This window comes from Leuresthes tenuis, unplaced genomic scaffold, assembly GCF_036924035.1.
Source record: "Leuresthes tenuis unplaced genomic scaffold, fLeuTen1.0.hap1 SCAF_16, whole genome shotgun sequence".
NCBI lineage: Eukaryota > Metazoa > Chordata > Actinopteri > Atheriniformes > Atherinopsidae > Leuresthes > Leuresthes tenuis.
The window spans coordinates 10,870,373-10,890,588 of NW_027325370.1; the positions used below are offsets into that span (position 1 = coordinate 10,870,373).

Below are 20,216 nucleotides of genomic sequence, written 5' to 3' on the forward strand. Positions count from 1 at the left end.
GAGAACAGTGCGTGAAACGTTGAAATGATGACAGGAGTTGACAGGATCACAGTTTCATGGTGAAGACAGTTGAGAGCTGCGTCACACCCCACCTGGCACCGCCTGCTCTGGCTTTTGTGACAGTGGTGTTTTTTTAAATTGCTCACTTGAACATTTTTCTTAATTTGCTTCATGAAAGCACATGTTTTTTTTTTTTCAAATTAATTTTTAGTTGAACTGCTGGGATTGGCTCCAGCCACCCCGCAACCTGACTGACGGATTAAGCGGTTATAGAAAATGGATGGATGGATTGTTAGTTGAATTTGGTGCAGTCAGGAATGAAACTTTTTCCTTCATTTCATGCCACCTTAAGCGTTAGATCAGTGGTCAACTTTGACTGTCACCATTTTTCTTCAGATCTGACACACTGCTAACACCAAAGTCTTCATTGTCATATGACTTAAAAGGAAAACGTGCCCACAGTGGTGGTGTGTTCGACTTTGCAACCATTTGGAGATGTCCTTGTTAATAACAGTGATACTGCTCATATAAGTCAGTTGAACAATTGAAGTTAAGCACTAAAAGCTCAACATTTAGTACCATTGAAATATCTTTCTTTTGAGGGCATGTGTTTTGTTTTTTTTTACCTTAGAATGGATTTGTTTTGTGTCCACAGAGGGCATGGGTCTTGTTGGATTGCAATGTTTCATTCTACTGTGGGGCGGCTGTAGCTCCGGGGGAAGAGCAGTCACCCTCCAATCAGTGGGTTGTGGTTTGACTCCAGCTTCCCTGGGTCACTTGTCGAAGCATCCTTGGGCAAGACATTGAATCCTACTGATACTACCTACCGACCATGAATGTATGTGAATGTAGTAGGAAGCACTGTGTTGCTATATAGACTAAGGCGTGCTGTATGAGTGTGTGAATGTGGCATGTAGTGTTCGTGTAGAGTGGTCAACTAGACTAGAAAAGCGCTATACAAGTACACTCCATTTTACTGTCATCCTGAAGGGCAAAATCAAACACTGACTTAGAGCAGGTCTTTTGGCTTTTTTGAGAACAGCTTAGTTTTCCCCTGCACACAAGATTTTGTGGCAATCCACCACAAAATAAATAAAAAAGGCTCAAAAATGGTACGAGTACTACACTGTCTTGGCTTCTACATCAACACATGCCTACGTTTTCATAATGTCAAACTGCATTTTCAAGGCTATACAACATCACGCAGCTGTGTTTTCCATTGCAACATGTAACATGCCTATGTTTTGCTTCACATTAAACTGTAACAAATGTGTTATTCCACAACTGTAACATGTTCCAAAACCCTCATAAAGAGTTAGAAGGTGATGGAAGGTGGGGTTATTCAGTGGGGTGTCACTCCAGAGACCAAGTTCGAACATCAAGTGGCCCAATGCTGTCCAAACATTTTTTACTTTTCACTTTGTTGTCAGTCGCAGTTGGTAATAGTTGGACATAAAAATGACATGATTAGATTATACATGTATGAATGGAAACAGGTTGCCTAGATGCGTCCTCATAATGTTTTGCTTAGCTTGATGCTTTTCTAATTTTGTTTACCTATTTTGAGTATATTGCAAAGAAAAAGGTTACCATCTTGAGCACTTTCTGCACCGCTGTTGTGACACTACTACGTTTTGGACGTGTAGTCAAAGGCACCTTTAACATGTTTTATTGTACATGTCTTAGGCGAAAGGTGAATATCCCCTTCCTATCAGCATTGGGTGCAAGCTCTAAAAATCCAACATCAAATAGGGATAAAGCACTTTTGTTGGAACTGCTTTTTGCCCTTCTGCAATGCTGTTCACCAGGGAGCAGAACAGGCATGGTAACGAGGACATTAATAAAGGATGTGGATCCATTTTTAATGATCCATTGGCCCCTTTAGTTTGAAACTGATTTTTGTGTCCTTAGTCGAGTTCTCTGTTCAGAATCTGTGTTTTACTTTGAGAGAGACTTGTGAATGTGCCTCCACAAGCAAAGTGCTGAATAAAACCTGCATACACCTGACTATTTGTGTTTGAATGAGACACTGAGAGACGCAGACTTCTCTATTTCTGGAAGATAATCCTTCAGCAGGCATCTAAAGGGTAGAAAAAGGGGGAATGAAAGAACTTCAGCTTTACTATTTTGAAGCAAATTTGGTTTGCAGTGAGGAATTAAACACTCAATAATAATAAAAAAAATGCTAGATTTAGTTTGCAGTGCACATTCAAACTGTTTGAGACTTCTTTCCAATACAGATACAAACATGCTTATCTTTTGTTTATCCTGTCCGTTTCTACTGATAAGAAGTCAAACTGGAGCAAAAAGAAAGAGATATGGAAAAACAGGAAACCATAGCCGAACTACAAGTAGCTGCAGCTACAGTGTTATGTTAGAACTGGTTATGCACACACATACACACAGTGATCTCTGTTCTCACTTTCGTCAGAGGGGAGAGTCTGTGTTTTCTCTGCAGCAGCCTTCTCCTTCTCATTGCTCTCTCCCTCTCTCTTGCTTTGTTCATGCTGTGCTCCCCGTCTGAAGCAGCGCCACACTGGAGCACTAATGAGCAGGCTGAGAGCAACCTCAACACGCAGATCTACCATCAGCTGAAGAGCAGCAGCAACTCTGAGGCAGCCAGACACAGGACTGATCTGCAGTCAGCAGGGAGGCAACTGTAGAAGGTACATGACAGCCCTGGGAGAGGTATAGGAGGGGTTGTGAAGAGGCTTCAAAGGCAAATTAGCAGTCAGTTGAAAGTGTGAGAGGAAAGGATTGCTCCAGTGTAAGAGGCAACCCTCTTGGCACTTGGAAGCTGACCCTCAGTGCACTTTCTCTCTCCAAAGACGAAGGACCTGTCCGTCCTGAAGGAGTTCAGCCATGGAGGAGACTCTCACCTGCAGCCGGAGCCCCTTCTCCCAGGTGTTTGGGCGTCAGGGTCAGCTCATGCAAGCCAGTGAGTGTTAACATTCACACCGAATTTGCATAATATCATGTCTGTTCAGCTCGAATTAGTCTACTTGCATGCAGTGTCTGAATAATGGATGCCTTTTCGTAGTTAATGATTGTTGAAAGTAGACTATTTTTGGAAAGAAAATGCAATACTGTTATGCAATGAAGGTATTCAAGGAGACAACACTTGAGCATGCCCCACTTTTGTCAATAGGAAATATGTATTTTTAATATCTTCCCTTTTTAAGCATTTTTTTTTCAATTTCTTCAATATGATTAATCAATTTGTCAGTTTGCTGTAAAAAAAGGCCATTTCTGTTTCATGCAGGGAAAGCATGGCTTCCTCAGATGTGCAGCTTTTATATTTTACTGTAATTTGAGTGTGATGCAGCGAGGCACAGCAATGTGTTAACGTTGATAGACCGTGAGAGAGATGTCAGGTGTGAAAATGTGTGTGCTCTGTCTTGTGTGTGAGTGCTGGTGGCTGGTTAAAGCTCACTTTTAGAGGGATGATTCTTTCATCTCAGCCTGAGAGCACATGCCATAGGTTTGGAAAGAAAAAATGCCGTTAATGTCATAAAAGTGAACAAGATAGCACAGACACCTGTATGATATAATCCACCGAATGAGCCTGGCAAGAAATACCTTTGTTGCAATTTTCATTTCTGTTGAGCAGGAGAAGAGTCACTTTACTGTTTTACTTTACAGGATGGACATTGTCCACCTGGTTGAAAAATATCTTTGCAAACGTCTGAGCTGTTGACTGAATGAAAATATAAAGATAAGGCTTACGTACTGGTTATAGTTTCTCTTCTGTATGTTTGGAGACATTTTCTATTTTTTACTCCTGTTATATATTATTTGAATATGTCACTTGCGTCTGTGTGTGCTTGACCTTCAGGACCTCCTGTTTCAGTTATAGGATTACTGCTCACAGCGCGACAAAGCCTACCTCAAATGTTTTTTTTTAGGGAAGTGTTGTAAGGTCTCATAATGCCTTACACACAGAATAACAGTCCTCGGCCATGGCTGACCTGATGGAAAGCAGAGAGAGTTCTCATTTCTTACAAGTTTACTGCAGATTTGGGTTATTACCTGAGTGTATTTACTCAGAGAGTTCATTCACTGCAGTACGGAAAGGCCTTCTGAAGCACATATCTAGCCTTTTTTGTACAAGCTGCACTTTTCTTCATTTTGTTTACTTGTTCATCAATAAGTAATGGCTTGCTTTTAGGCTGTTTATAGGAAACGGTGGCCTTTCTCCGCCCTTCCTCACGACTGTTTCAATGACATGTTACACAGCAGAGAAATATTTAAAAGTTCTCTTTTCTATAACTTGTTCTCTTCAATTTCCAATAATTGAAATAATCACTCACTGAAAACAATTCATCCAGGCACCATGGATAATACAGCAGACAGCACAACAAAGTGGAAAATAAAGACATGATTGGTAAATGTTAGGAGGCTCATCAAGCTTATTTTGTGCACATTGTTTGGTGTCACACACTGAGAAGCTATGCACACTCTCCTGAGCATTTGTTTTGCACATCCCCAAGAGGTATGGATTTGTTCCTTTTATTGTCACTTTCTCCAAATTCTTACAGAACTTGGTGAATACTTCAAGTCAAATGATGGTGTTGTGTAGTGTCTTCCATCCAATATTGACTTATCAGTGTAGGTGAGAGTGCTGGGAAAATGAATCCTAAATGCCACTCTGGTAGTGAAATTGACATTGTCGTTGCATGCGTTGTGATGAATTACAGTCAGTCCTGCGCTAACCCAACTTATCTATGCTCTTTGAAGCTTGTGCTGCATGTCTGCGATTTTGGATGTACGAGAGGGGGAGGGGAGGAGGAGGCGATAGAAGCAGAGTCGAGAAAGAGGTGGGTAGAGGGGCAAGAAAGTAAACAAGCTGCAAACTCTGTGAATAAGAGATGGGTGTTTTTTTTTCTATTTTTAGCAACCTTATATAGTGTTACACAGCTGTTGGATAGCTAAGCCACAACAGTGCTCACAATATCAGAACAGTAATTACAGGGGGATTTCTTTTTCATCATTGGCTGTCACCCATCATTGGACTAGGAGTCCCTCAGCCATATGCAAACTCCTGCCTGAACTGCAGAGAGAAAATCCATTATAAGAGTGTTACATGTGCAGAGAAACTTGAATATTGACAACCTTCTCATGGTAACCTAGCAGAATAAATACTTGACAGATTTTTTTTTCTTTCTTATGAATTGTATTCACATGGCTGTGCCAGGTGCCTAATCCTGCTACAATTCACTTGCTCCCCAGTGGTGGAGTGATTTATGCTGCGTGCACTGCATTGATGTGTTATCAGAAATCCCTGAGCAGCTCATGTTTGTTGGAGGAACGTGACAGGCTTTTGTTAAATTACCCTATTGAAGTGATTTTTTTTTTATTGCTGGCACTTTTCAAAGTCAGTCCATTAAAGATAGAACGCTTTCTCTAACAATAATCCGTTGGGTGTAATTGTTCTGTCAAATGCACACCATATTATTGAAGTGATTTAAAAAAGATTTGTTTCTCTCAAGGATCAAAGACAATACTCTCAACACAGCTCATGTCAGCTTAAAAAAGACAATTAAAGAGCTGACAACTAAGTATCACAAAGCAATTTGAAACATATCTGTGGCCTGGTTACACCTTCCTGCTGTTGCTCTGAACAAAAAATTTACATTATATTATCTCTTGGCCCACATTTCAGACATCAGTCTTCTTTCAGTTTGAGATTAGTTGGAGAAATAACAGTACCTCATGTAAACCCATATAACCTCGATAGGAAGAGAGAAACTACAGAACGAGGATATATATTTTTATCTTGAGCCATTTTTTTTAAGGTTTTCTTGACTATAAATCCATAAAGAGACTATGCCTACTAGTGACAACATGAACACTGGAGGAAAGTCTTCTGTTAAGTAGACAAAGTTGAAATCTCCCAAATACCTCAATAAACCGTTGGTAAATCTGTGTCCAGAGGGGGTGAACCTGATTTGAAAAAGTAATACGTGACCACTGCAGGTGTAGGACATATTTTGGTCTTCTTTGAAGTGATTCATTCCCTTTCCTTCTTCCACTTGTGCTATGGCTCCAGCACACTTACAGATTCCTCACACCTACTTACCCGGTGGGCTTTCCTGCAGTAAGAGATTAGCTTCATGCTGCCGGTGTTACTAATGATGTAGATGGAGTCACGTTGCAGGAAGTTTATGCACAGTGTATGCACCCAGCAAAGTAACTTTTCCTTTTTCATGGATATGAGTGGTGGGGGGATTTTCATTAATTTTTTTAATTGTCTGGTTTGCTTTTATTAGGAACTGTTGATGGGCGAAAATTAACTGCTAAGTTAGCCAGAAGCCACAAGATCTTTGCAATGACACTGTCACTGACACTCTTTGTTGTCATTTGAATGTGCAATTAACTGACATAGTGTAGCTTATAATATATATGAGAGAAATACTGATACTCTGAAACCCTTCACCCTATCAAAAAATGATTGAGTTATGGGTAAAGATCACAATTCTACTCTCTGAGACATTTTGTAAAGCATTTTGTAGAATTTAAGTGTTATAAAGAATGTAGTAACCCTGCAGGGGGCTGACAGCTTTTTGTGCTGATTAGCACTTTACACTAATAAGAAAATTTGTACATGCACTTCTGTACATGCAGCTCATCTCCACCACAGAGGATTTAACTTCCTTCATGCTCACAAGACTGTGGTGTTTTAAGAATAGCTTCACTTTTGGCATATTGGTTCACTGCAACATGATTTACATGATATTATTGGGATTGTTGTCAGTGGATCTAACATTAGGAAAAAGTCCAAATCAAACTGAAATCTTATTAAGCCAACATAACTGATTAAAACACAGAGGTATAGCTCTCTGAAAGATAATCATGTAGCATGCTCTGACATACTTTTTATCTAAGCCTGTTATTGACAGGTCTGTCACAGATGAATGCAAGTCATCCGTCTGCACTGGTGGACCGAGTTATCTTCACATGAGCTAAAAACCATGGTACTGACATCAGAGAAGCCATACCCCATCAGTATCACATGTGTATTGTTAAGCTTGACACTGCTTTCAGTCATTCATGCTGAAGGTGCATGAAGCTAGCAAAAATATCTTCATACATGGATGTAAGAGGGACTTATGACTTTTACTTTTTCCCGAATGTTTGCATTTGTTTGTGTGAGGTTGTTGCTTCTAAATGCAAACTACACGTTCATTCAAAACTCCTCATAGAGAAAACATGCTATCTACAGTCCTTCCAATTTAAACAGTGAACCATGTGACACATGGCACATTCTGAAAAATGTACAATGCACCCTTATTGCCCCTGTTCATGTTTTAGAATTGGATAACTCTTGCTTTTATTAACCTTCAGATGAACCAGGGAACCTGTCTCAGGAGTCAGCAGGCTCTGTGTTTGTAGCTCCTTTCTATTTCTATCCTCCACTGAGCCACATTTATAAAAGAAAATCTGTGTTTACACAGCTTGTCACACACAGAGGTCATTCTGAATAAAGATTACATTAATTTAAAACTGTTGTATTGTTTTCCCTTTGTAGTTCCTCTCAGGGAGCAGTGTTTACAGGAGACCTAGGACCAGTGAACCAGGAAATAAGCTTACTGATTGTATCTACAGGATGGCAAAGGCCATAAAAGAGATCACATATTTGATACTGTGAAGATGTGATGTGGAAAAGGTGGAGATTGCTTTGCAATGGCAAAGCTTTAACATATCTACAACTATTGCCTTAGGTGATATTGTTACTTTGGTGGATCTCACACACACACACACACATACCAAATTAATTTACTATAACATTTCAAAGATGTCCCAATTTAGAAATTCATTTCACTTTTCTCTGCTTGTTACACTATTCAGCACCATCAAAGTCTGTTTGGATTCAGCTTTTCCAGCAAATCAATAGCTAATAACACCTTATTTACTGCTTCTATAACAGTTCAGATATGGTGCTTCATAGCTTGTGATAAATATTTAATTGTTGAAACATAATAAAGCCCTAGAAAAATGTTTGATGCATGTATAAAAACAACGTAGCACACAACAACAGAATAACACTTTCAAAGAGTTTTTCTGAATGTTCTAATGGGAAATTATATGTACAGATGACATGGCACTTATTAAAGCATTTTTTTTAAGGACGCTAGAAGTTATGTGTTCCTTTGCATTTGGATATATATATCTTTTATAATTATTCCCAGATGTGCGTGAAGTCGGACAGCTCAGCATTTTACATGAGTAAAATGTTGTGATTCCCATTTTCTGCCATAAAGAACAAAACTGTTGTATTTAGTCAGCTTGCTGCTGGAAATTTAAGCTGAAACTATGTGTCTGTTAAAACAGATAATGGCTCATCACTTAAATGACTGTGATTGCATCCTTTTGTTAAGTTCCGGCCAACCATTTGAAACTGGCTTTTGAGGAAGCAAGTCAGGACATTTTCATGATTGCACTATTGGGTGTCCTGCTGAGTTGCAGTCCTGCCAACACAATAAACAGTCTGTACAGAGAAACAGCATAGTGACTCAGATTTTGTTGACATCAGCGGGCAACTGATGTACAAAACTACCTGCTGGTTCTCAGTGGTTCTGTGATTATGTTGTGTTGGTGCACAGCAGCCAGGAAGGGCTGGATGTTCGCCAGCATCTGGGGAGCTGCATCTTCTGAACTAACATGTACTGTTACTTGATTTAAATACACCACAAATTATAGCTATTATGTTGTACTTGCTAAAATGAAATCTCCAAGGGCTAGCTTATTTATCTCAAATAACACTCCCTTGGTGGAAGATTCAGCATGATCAAAGGAATATAACCATCTCTCATTACTCATAGACTAGCATACATTTTAAATAGTATACTGTATGGTTTACTGTGTGGTTTGAATGAACAGAGTGCACTGGGGAGTTTAATCTTAAACACTTCCATATTCCTTAAAATAGCATTATAGGATTGAGGTTAACTCATCTTGACTATTTGAATGATCACAGTGAGGCTATATTTTGGTTGCTCTTGTCAGCTTGGTAAAATCACTAAATTCCTCATTAAACACTGAAAGCTGATTATTCTTGCAATTACAATTTTCACTGTGTGTTTCATTTTCTCTATTAAGGAATCCACAATTTTTCCTGTTGGTTGCACTTGTTTTCGTTGGCAGGTTGATGATGCGTCAGCAGCAACGTGATTCCTCTGCCAATCATGTCAATCTTAGTCCATAATCCCTCACTATCCTGCTCTAAAATCCTCTCTTCAGGCGTCAGTGCTCTCCCATCTCGACGATCCATCTCTCCCAAGCTTTCCTTAGTGAAACGAGAGATCACTGATGAGCGATAAAAGCTTAGACTTTAATCCCAAACACATACAGGACTATAGAACAAGTGCTGCATGTTTGAAGTGAAGCAGTAGTGCACACCATGACTTTGAGAATGAGAGGTGGGAAGTTTTGTACTGCACTTGAAAATAGCCAAACAGACATCATTTTAAACAAATTGTAATTGAATAGTCTAATTAACAGTGTGGTGATTTCTACTTTTTCCTAGTCATATTATATTATATTATATTATATTATATTATATTATATTATATTATATTATATGATATGATATGATATGATATGATATGATATGATATGATATTATATTATATTATATTATATTATATTATATTATATTATATTATATTATATTATATTATATTATATTATATTATATTAGTGTACTTTCCCTCTCATACGTTGTTGTGTGTAAAAGTTTTGCCAATAATTCAGCAATAACAAATTCTTGGAAAGAATTTCCAAAATCAAACTGTAGGGCACTGTGCTTGAACCTTTAATTCAATTCAATTCAATTCAAATTTATTTATATAGCGCCAGATTACAACAATTTTCATCTCAAAGCACTTAAGTAATATAGACCTTTACCCATTAATCTGACAAATTTACACAATCAACGCTTTGATTGGGCAGTTCCATCTTTGTCATGTCTTTTTTAATGTTGTTTTACAGCATTAAACATAATTCCTCACTGAAAAATTAATTTGTCACAAATATATATATATTTTTTCTTTTCTTAGATATACTGTTGGATTTAAATTTATTTAATTAAAACAATATCCTGTACCACACTTAAAAACAAGGTAGCTTAAATGAATTGCTTCCACAAGCAAATTAATTGAGCTTAACCAAAAAAGGCAAAGAGTCATTTTCAAGTTGATTCAATCCATGAAACAGATACACTGCCACCACCAAACCAGAAAACTAAATGGAATTCAGGTGAAAAAATATTTTACGTCAACTGTAGCTCAAAACTCTTTCTAGACTGTAGAATTCAGCCCAGGTTTGAAGAGCACGTTTTATCCTCTGGATTTTAGGAAGTTAAAAAACCTTCCACTTTAATTATCAGAAGCCTTACTGCCTCAGGGAGTAATCTCACTCTAGCTGAGGTGTTAGGATGGCACAGCACAGCAAGCTGCAAAACCAGACAGAGCTGACCTGTAAATGTTAAGAACCTGAGCTGGTCAGGTGGGAAGCATTTACACCAGTAGCTAACCACGGTTATGCTCAGTTCAGTCGAGCTACGGGTATAGCTTGACGGAGTAATTTAATTAGATAAATGTCTTTCTAACAGCATACATGCACAGCGGATTCCAGTTGTTGACTGAAGCGTGATGCTGTGACACTGTGGACTGTCATAAACGGTTCAAGACATTCTGCTGCTTCCTACTTTCTCTGTGTGAAATCATAGTACATGTAAGAAAAGCCAAATTCACTGCACAGGCGTTGTCTTTGAGTTATTTGAATGGAGATTTTGTCACGTATAGATATATCTTTTATAACACAGCTGAATGTCAGACTGGAAATGCTGTAAGTGACCATGAGATTACATAGTCTTAAAGGGCTGATTTTCAGTCACAACAATCAAACAGAAAATATGAGAATGAGAGCCGCTTCATTGAGAAATTGGCTGCACAATTAATATTTTGCAGGAGTGTCCTCCAGGTGTATGTATAGGTTATCTCCTGGTACTCCAGCTTCCTCCCACTGTCCAAAAACATGCACGGTAGATAAATTGGTGATTCTAAATTGACCCTAGGAGTGAGTGTGACTGTGTGTGGTTGTTTGTCTCTGCATGGTCCTGCGATGGACTGGTGACCTGTCCAAGGTGCACTCCACCACTTGCCAAATGGCAGCTGGGATAGGCTCCAACCCCCCGCCTGCTATAGTGATTGGATTAAACGGGTAGAGAACATGAATGGATGGATGAATTAGTGCAAAGCACAAGTATATTCATACACACTTGGGTTCCATTGTTTTTAGAAAAGGTTGCATTAGAGGGAACTTGGGAGCATGTGCTGAGCACCTGGGCCCATTGAGTGTAAACCTGCAGGAGTCAGTCTTTTTATTATTATCTCAGGGGGTTTAGTTTGCTTTTAAGAAGCTCCATTTCGTGTGATTTTGGACATGTTTATATATATTTTGATAGTCCAATTTTAGTCAAACTAATGAACACATTTTGTTCCACCCTGTGTGTTTAAAGGTGCACAAAAATTACGAACACAGAACAGCAAAATAAAAGCGGTAATTTCAAAACAAAAGTTCACAGCCCTCTTAAACAACACAAACACTCAAAGACGCTTAAAGCATGTACCAAATGACAATAATACCACAATCAATGACAAATAATAACGATCAGTTGCAAATATATTCAGAAAGACCACTGATAAACAGATGAAAACTTAGCTCATGACACCTGAATGACTTGTGGGAAAGATTTTTTGATGTAGTATTTCACGAGACAAGCTGATGCTTTTTGAGTGTGAGTCCAAACGTCTTTGTGGGAGGCAGCACATTATTCACATTATGCTGTGGAAATCGCTGTGTTTTCTTTACAACACTTTAACAATAGCAGATTATGCTTTTTATGCACCCACTGATTTGCCAGATATTTTACTTGCGGCTGAGTGAAAAGAATGTTTCAGATATTGGTGTTATTGCATGCTTCCTACACTCTCAAACATCTCTAGACTTTTCAGGACAGTGCGTGTGTGAAAACGACTTTTTAAAGACTGAGATCTTTTGAAACCAGTTCCTAGTGGCCATCAGTGGTACTGTACTGCGTCATGTGTCGCAGCTGACAGTGTAAACATTTCTACAGTCTTTGGATACCACTAGAGGAAAGTAGGAAGAAAAGAATACTGCACTTCTAACTACTGCTAGGAAAATAGCAATACAACTCAACAGCTTCCCTAAGCTGTTACTGCTTTGAAATGATTGAAATCTTAATTAATTAGACCATTTCCTAAACTGAAAGTTTCCTGATGAAATACATCATTCAGTTTTACCTTTCACGCCTAACGCTGACAGAAGACTTCAATTAAACATGTAATCGCTCTTGTTTATGTTTAGTGGCAGCAGCTTCCAGCCCCTGCAGCCAAACCAGCACAGATGACAGTGAAAGAAAATTGTCTTGTCAAGCGTGAATCGTACTCCCCCTACTACATTACAGACTGCTATGCACACACATCACTTTCACTTCCCAATACTCACACCTTTACCATGCATTCTGATTTAGAGCACTTGAAATTATTAAACATGGGGAACATTTTTTGTCACTGTCAAAAAAGAAAAAACAAACTGTGCATCATTAGAAAAAAAAAACATTTCAGTATGTTCATGACATGCTCAAAAGTTCAACTTTGTACTGGAAACTGGAAGTTTTTATCGGGGGATTCACTTTAGAATCAACAAACAAATGAACGTCTGTTTTTATACCAAACACCGGCAGAGAAATTCACGCGCCTCTAGATGCTTGTCCTAGATCCAAAGTTTGACAGCTTTTGTATTTCAGAGATGCGTTTTTAAAGCTCACACACTCAGACCACCCTGCATCTATGAAAAGTCTCCACAGAACCCCTAAAAGCGTTAAAGTTCACACGGAACAGTTTAATCTCATCTAGACTTGGCTCTGGGATGTATGTATTCAATCCTTCCTGTTTTTGCAGGGCTTTGTGTCGGCTGTGACTGGAAGCAAAAACAAGCAGAGACTGTAAAGAAACAGACTTTTCCTTTTAACTTGTCGGTCTGTTTATGATGCCACATTACCAGAGGATGAGCCTAATATATAAAAAGCAATTATTCATGTCTTGCTGCCGCTGCCTTTGTATTCAGATATTAGATACTGTTTTTATTCTTCTCATTATTCTTCTCATGCTGTAACTGAGGCTAACAGAGCCGGTCTGTAATCCGTTCATCCAGCATTGGAGGATGGTGTTACAAGTGGAGAACAAAAACACAAGAATGAGGACAGGGAGATGAAGAGAGTCTCATGTAAAGCTCAGCAGAAACGGAGGGGGAAATTTGAGGGGGATGTATTCTCTGCTGGAGGGAGAAATGGGTAGATATGGTGGCCATTGCCAGATTTCGCTATCAAACATTCCCATGCACACACATAGATACACCCACATGTACCCAAACACAAACTATTTTAAAATTCACAGCCCTGCACCTCCAGGAAAGCACTTCCCATTTCTGCTTTTTCCCTTTATTCCACCCAGTACAGCAGTAACAGATACGATTAGTGGGGTTTAATGAGCTCTGCAGAGATGAGAGTTCTGCCTCCCCGTTTTGCAGATGCACAACCCCTGGGGTTCTACTCCACCAAACCAAAGATGCGTGTTCCTCACTGTTTGCACACCATCAATGTATTTCTTTATTTCTTTTTTGTCATCAGCATGGAAATTATGTGTGGGTGGGATGGCTTTTTGTCTATTTGTAAATGCATAATGCGTTGACATATATCCATAATATGCAGTTTACATGTTGTCAACACAGAAATGTTCAAATCTCTCCTGTGCCGTTCATGCTGAGATTAATTTGTTGTTGAATCATAAGCAGTAAATCCTCACGTAGCAGGACACATTTTTTATGCCCTTTTGATTATTTTGCTTTATAGCTGCAACTTGACATCACTTTCATTGTCAATTAATTTTCCAAAAATAATCTCCAGTAATCTTTTCATCTTATTGAAATAGCTTTTTTCAGCCCAGGTTGTCTAAGAGGGCTTGATGCACTGTTCTTCATAGGACATCTTCCACCTTTCAGAAAAGCCTGAACAAGAAACTTGACTAGTCAGTGTTTGACAGGGTCACTGTTGTTTCACCGATTGTGTTTTGTGGCTCTGCTGATGCTAAAACACTTTGCTAAAACATTTGTTAACTTTTAAATTCGTAACTAAATAGATTTTCCAAATTTATGTAGCTTTCATGTGCCAAGATGGCTGTGGAGGTTTTGCTTGCTCTTCCCCTCTCTTTCCTGTGCATGTGAACATCACATCCCTGTCAGGTTATCTATTTTCATCCTGCTAGATTAATGTAAAGCACCTGCTCATGTTTTATGAGCCTAAGAATGGTTCTCAGTCCAATGATGGATTTTCTTAATTTACATTCATTTCACAGTGTGGGGAAAGTGCTGTAAGCAATGTTGCACTGTTTCATTTATGAGCATTAAGACTCAAAGGCTTGCGTTGTGATGTTCCATTGTTGCCAACAGGGGGCAGCGTTGGATAGCAGTGCTGCCAAGCCAGCTCATCTTCTGTGGTCAAGTGTTTTTGCTTGCAGTTAAAAAGGTAAACTCTGTGTAAAGTTTTAAAATTACTATCAACAGTTTCACTCCAAAGCACCTCACATTTGTTGATCTTTAACCACCACCCCTTGACTCTGTGTTCTAATTTTCTTCTCTGATTCTTAAGTCTCTGCTAAACTGCATATTAAAAAAACACGGTCAGGCCTATAGTTCACCCTCATTTTTAAATGTCTTCTTTTTATAGTTACCTGTTTTGTGAGATATACTTTGCTTAACTTTGTAAATATGCATCTGTATCTATTTAACCTTTAATCACTGAACTTAACCGACAGCCTCTCAGAGCTGGATAACAGTTTCCCAACCGTAGTTATAAAGTTAGGATTTCATTCTATACTTAGACTGGGGGCCTGTCCAGCGTACCCCGCCCCTCAAAGTTATGAAGCTGATGACTCCAGGATGGGCCTCTCCCCGCTTCCTTGATTAGGATTAAGCGGGTATGGAAAATGAATTAATGATTTGATCTACTTGAGCTCAGAATTTCACCATAGCTTTATTTTTACAGATTGCACAATTTTGCCCGTTTGATCTGTTTGCCAGATGTATAAGAAGGGATTCATTTAAGTTGTGTTTAATTGTCTAAACAATAAACTACAAGCCTTGAGCACCAAAGGAATTAGTTCCCCATTGTAAACACAAAATGAGTATTCCTTAGCTTGATACAGAATGATTTCCTCATTATGTTGCTCTATGCAACGCTTTAAGTTCTGGTTTAAAGGGTAGTGGGTAGAGGCTAACAATGATTCAATCACAAGTCCCCCCATGTGTGGAAGTGTCCTTATTGGTGCGTAATGAAAACAACAGGAACACACTATAGGTCTTTCAGTACTGTATGAGTTTATATGTGAATTCATTAGAGAGAAGCAAGTGGACCTAAACAAGGTTAAAAGGCGCTTTTTTCTTTCCCTGTGTAAAGCAATGTGAAGAAATTTGTGAGCTAATTCTTTTACAAATGAGCTAAATAAATCAGAATGATAGCCAGCAAACTCTTAACTTTATTAAAACCTAAGTCACTTAGGTAGAGCACTTCAGCAGGAGTAAGTCGACAGGGCAAAAGTATACATTTAACAATTCATTTTTCTTTATGCACACTCCAGGGAATGTTGAACATGTCATAAAAACAAGATCAAATATTAATTTTAATGTTCACATTCCACCTACATGCCTATGCTAATACACACAGCTATGGAAATTACAAAATGTTCCTGCCAAAGATAGCAAGTCTCACGCTTAATAAAACACCAATCAGTCTAAGATTATCCACAGTCAGGAGGAACACATGGCTATTAAAATTATTAAGATTATAAATCATAAACACAAATTGCCTGCATGCAAAAAGAAATCCCAAAAAAAACTTCTTACATGCAGAATCAGCGTCAGCAAAGCCTACTGGGTCGAGAGCAACCACAACAGTAAAAGTTTCTCTGTAAGGGTGTCAGTCAGTACATAAAATGTAAAGGATTACTTATCATTTGAGAACTGTTTCAATAAGAAATGCACGATATTCACATGTAGGAAGAATTTTTTAAACACATGCGTAAAGCAAAATGTGTACGTAGTAGCACATGCAAATCTGGCGTTGTAGCTACCCCACAAATGGATTTCGGCTCATTACTCTCCATGTCTCTCAACATTTCTCCAAGAACTATATTCTCTCTACTGCACCTTATCCCATTTGGTTTGCTTCATATATTCTTCCAGACCTTTTTTATTGGTATTGATCTTACTTCCCTGTGGCACACAGACGTCTTCCACCTGTGCAGATAAAGGTCTGATGATTTGGAACTGCGGCCTCTCCTGTTTATTTGTTTTCCTATTTCTGCCCCATAGGAGGACTGGTGAGGCACTTTTTCCTATGCTGGTGAGACACAATAGAAAGCAATGAGACAGAAAAACTGCAAACATTAAGCTGGGATGGCAGTTTTATCTTCTTTGCATCTGTTGAAAGCAAGCTCCTGTGTTTTTATCCTTCTTTCCCCCTCCTACCTACACACCCCTGCCTCTCTTTCATCAGATTCACATTTGCTGGAGGCAAGCTGCGAGTGAAATATATTTTAGGTTTCAGAAGAAGATGCAGAATTGGTGTATTTTGCATTTTCATTCTTGGCAGCATTGCTTCTTGATCACAGCAGTATATTTGGTTACTTTGCAGAATATAAAAGAACATATTTTTAGATACGACAAAGTTAACTTTGTAAAAGTTTTATGTTGCCAGTATTTATTATAACTTCTAAAAATATTATGTACTACTCTCAGATTGAAGAACTCGCTCAAATTTTTCTAGCATCAGCGTCTATTGAGTCAGGCAATCTTTGATATGGTGACAACTACCATGAATAAAGGTGTGCAGGAATAATTATGTGTGCAGAATGAGAGAGATGTCCTTCATGAAGTGTGCATGTGTGTAGATTCTGAATTGATTTTGGTTGGATACCACTCAAGAAAAGCATTGACTGTGTCTTTTCATTACACTGGTTAATCGTTTGTCATTGAAATGTTATTTCCAAACCAGACCAGTTGTAACTTGTGGCTGTAGAAGCTTAATGATAATTGTATCGACGTCTGTGTTTTCGTTTGATGGTCAGTATGCAGGGTGACCCACTCTACTGCAACAACATTGATTTCATTGCATTGATTTCACTCCATACTGTAGCTTTCATGATCTGTGGCAATTTTTTATCAATAAAGTTTGTTTACACTAGAGTTAAACTGGCAGTGCTTTATATACAGTTTAAAGTGTCTTTATCAGATTAAGTGAAGCCTTTAGATTTCTGTTTTAGTGAATAGAAATTCCACGATACTAGGATCCCACAGCTGTTATTTGCCATATACGCTCACTAACATATCATAAAATGTACATATTTAGATAAAAATATAAAAATGGATGCCAATGCTTAACACTGTAGCTGTAGAAAAGTGAAATTCATGGTAAAGACATTGTATCGAAAGGAAATAAATAGTACAGGTGAACTTAACAGTCAGTAGCCTTTGAGTACAGTAGACAGACATTCAAGCTAAAGAACTTTCCACGTTGTAAATAAAATGCTTTTTTGTTATTTTGAGTACAGCAGCTTGAAGAGCTCTTGAACTAATTACCTAAATCAAAGTGATTCAAATGATACATATGCTGAATATGCATGCCAATATGATCTATCTTAAAGCTGTGGAGGCTAACGACTGTTCAGTGTAACTTTTAGGATATGAGCTTGAAACGTATCACTATTCTTGTTTGAATCAGAATTACTTGCATGTCCATTTTTTGCTCAGCAGAGGGCACTAAGAGTACGCTATTGAAACCATGTCCTCCAAAGTTTGGCTGAAAGCGCAAACCAGCTTCACCCACATTGTGCAACTGTTCTTATTACTTCTGTGAAATTCACTGAAATTCGAGAGAACAGATGTTGCCGTTTGCATTTTAATCAGCCAGAATTTAATGCAATCTGAAAAGAGAAAAGTCAAAATTCCTGCTTGTGAGCCTCTTGTAGTTCATATATTTGTGTTGAGACCGTGTAATAAAGGTCAAAGTGGCTGGAGTGTCTGAACTCAGGCGACAATTGCCCTACTCACATATTCATTATTCTGGTGTTGGCTTGACTCTCACCTTGAGGGGACACAGTCTTCCTTTTCAATCCCTTCATTTCCTTCTTATCTCTGCTGCCTTCAGTGCCTACTTGTCAAATTTTCTCCTCAAAGCTTGTTTGCTTAAAAATGTCAGCCACGGTGAAAGAATTTTACAGTTACGTAACACATTAATCTACGCTTATTCTTTCCTTTTTCCTTTTTCTTTTTTGTTTGGGCGTTAGTGTCTGAAAGAGGCTTTATATTTACATCCTGAAAAGGCTTTATCCAGATGCTTGGCCTACAAACATCCTACTCATATGGATTAAGCAGGTTGCTTGTCTTTATTTGGCAAAAATGCGCCAGTTTAGGATTCCAGCTAAACATAACAAATGTAATGATTTGGAGTTTATATAAGATCACTGCTGGGCAGAAGGTCAATCCTTGCACCTCTGTCCCCTTTATTAATGGACAGTGGCTTTAGGAGAGTTTAAACTATAGAAGGATAGATAATGAGACATTAGGGGTTACCGAAGCAGCTCATGAAAAATACAAAAGATACTAAAACTAAAAATAGCACAGAAATATGGAAATAGCTTTTTCCTCCACCATGTATGTGGCTTCAGAAATATTTGTGGTGACCTTTCAAAGACCAAGGGTCAGCTTATGGTAAATGGGAAGTGTGTTGAGGAAGCCTGTGTGTGTAAGAAGGAGGAAATACTGTAGGGGTGGCTAGCTTTTAATGTGGGAGCCTTGCAGGAGAGGAAACCTGAATGGAGGGGTTTGGCAGGGATACACAAGGGCAAGAACACGGAAACAAAAACAGGATGAATCTCAGACCGACATGGAACATTCTGGACCAGAGAGAGTGTTGACAGTGAAAATCGGTGACAGTGTGACAGTAGGAAACCAGTGTGTTATTTCTGCTGCTCACGATGAGTCCATCCACTTGGATGGAGGAAATCGTATGTTTGTCTCTGAGGAGGTGTCCTGGTATATAAAGGATTTTATGATTCACTTCAGTCGACTTGCATTCACTTTAAATTAACCTCACTAAACTTAAATTCAAACAGAGTAAAAATCCCCCAAACAAAACCAAATGCTCCACATGTTCACAGCTTGTTTACAATGATTTGTATTTGTTGTCTTCCTCTAGCTGTACAGTCCTTGAACAGCCTGAATGACCAGATTGCAAACTTCATGGTGGCTGGACCCAAGTCCCTGGAGCAGGAGGAGCAGGCCTTTCCCCCTCCTGAGAAGGAAACACTGCAGAAGTCCATGACCCTGATGAGGCACCTCCTCGGAGATGCTCAGGTACACATACAGGTCCTTCATTAACACATATGGAGGCAGGGGGCAAAATTCTCAGTGTTCTGAGCTTCCCACTTCTGAGTTCATCTTGGATCCAAAGGGTGCTTACAAGCTAGTTAAACTGTATGGTGAATTTTTCATAAACGTATGTTCTAGTAATAGATTCGAGCTGTTGACCAGCTGAAGGTCATGGACGCTTTCATTCTGCTTCTGTAACATATCCTGGATAAAATCCTGTGTAAATTACAGTGTCACCGCTTATTCTGAGTGAATCTTCCTGAACTGCCACATTCACGCTGTTTACTATGAATGAAATGCTTGTTTAAAAGAAAAATAACACTTTAGACTAAGTGCTTCATTATTCGTGGTTTCACTTTTCTCTACAGAAGAAAATGGTTTGAAATCTGTGACAAGATATGTTTAATTTACCGTATAATCTGTTGGGTATTGTGATTTTGGGGACCAAAGGTCAATAAGACGCTCAAATGCGTGAAAGAGGGAAAAAAAACTTGTTTGTGTTGATTATAGGCAAACTTGAAGTGGAGAAGCAGATTTCATGCTTGATTTAGCAAATTGTTTGAAGTTATTCAGTGTTGTTTTTGAGCTTCTGTATCAGAGGACCTCAGATGAGATGGAAAATATTGACTGTAACAGGGGTGAAACAACAAGGTTACACTTCATAGTCAATAGCCACTTGAATACTCTTCGCAGAGACAGGTCTGCTG

General features: G+C 38.7%; 1 protein-coding gene across 4 annotated transcripts in view; it reads left to right on the plus strand.

Annotated features, from left to right (window-relative positions):
* Positions 1 to 2,424: 2,424 nt before the first annotated feature.
* The window catches only part of LOC140272459 (kazrin-like), a 158,034-nt gene continuing 140,242 nt past the window's right edge, over positions 2,425 to 20,216 (plus strand). For 2 of the 4 annotated variants that reach the window (XM_072367924.1, XM_072367927.1), the window contains exons 1-2: positions 2,428 to 2,938; positions 19,337 to 19,494. In XM_072367924.1, the coding sequence (XP_072224025.1) occupies positions 2,863 to 2,938; positions 19,337 to 19,494 (234 nt within the window). In that variant the 5' untranslated portion in view covers positions 2,428 to 2,862. Of the gene's footprint in view, positions 2,939 to 19,336; positions 19,495 to 20,216 lie in introns of all 4 variants that reach the window. The other 2 variants (XM_072367925.1, XM_072367926.1) reach the window with 2 other exon arrangements.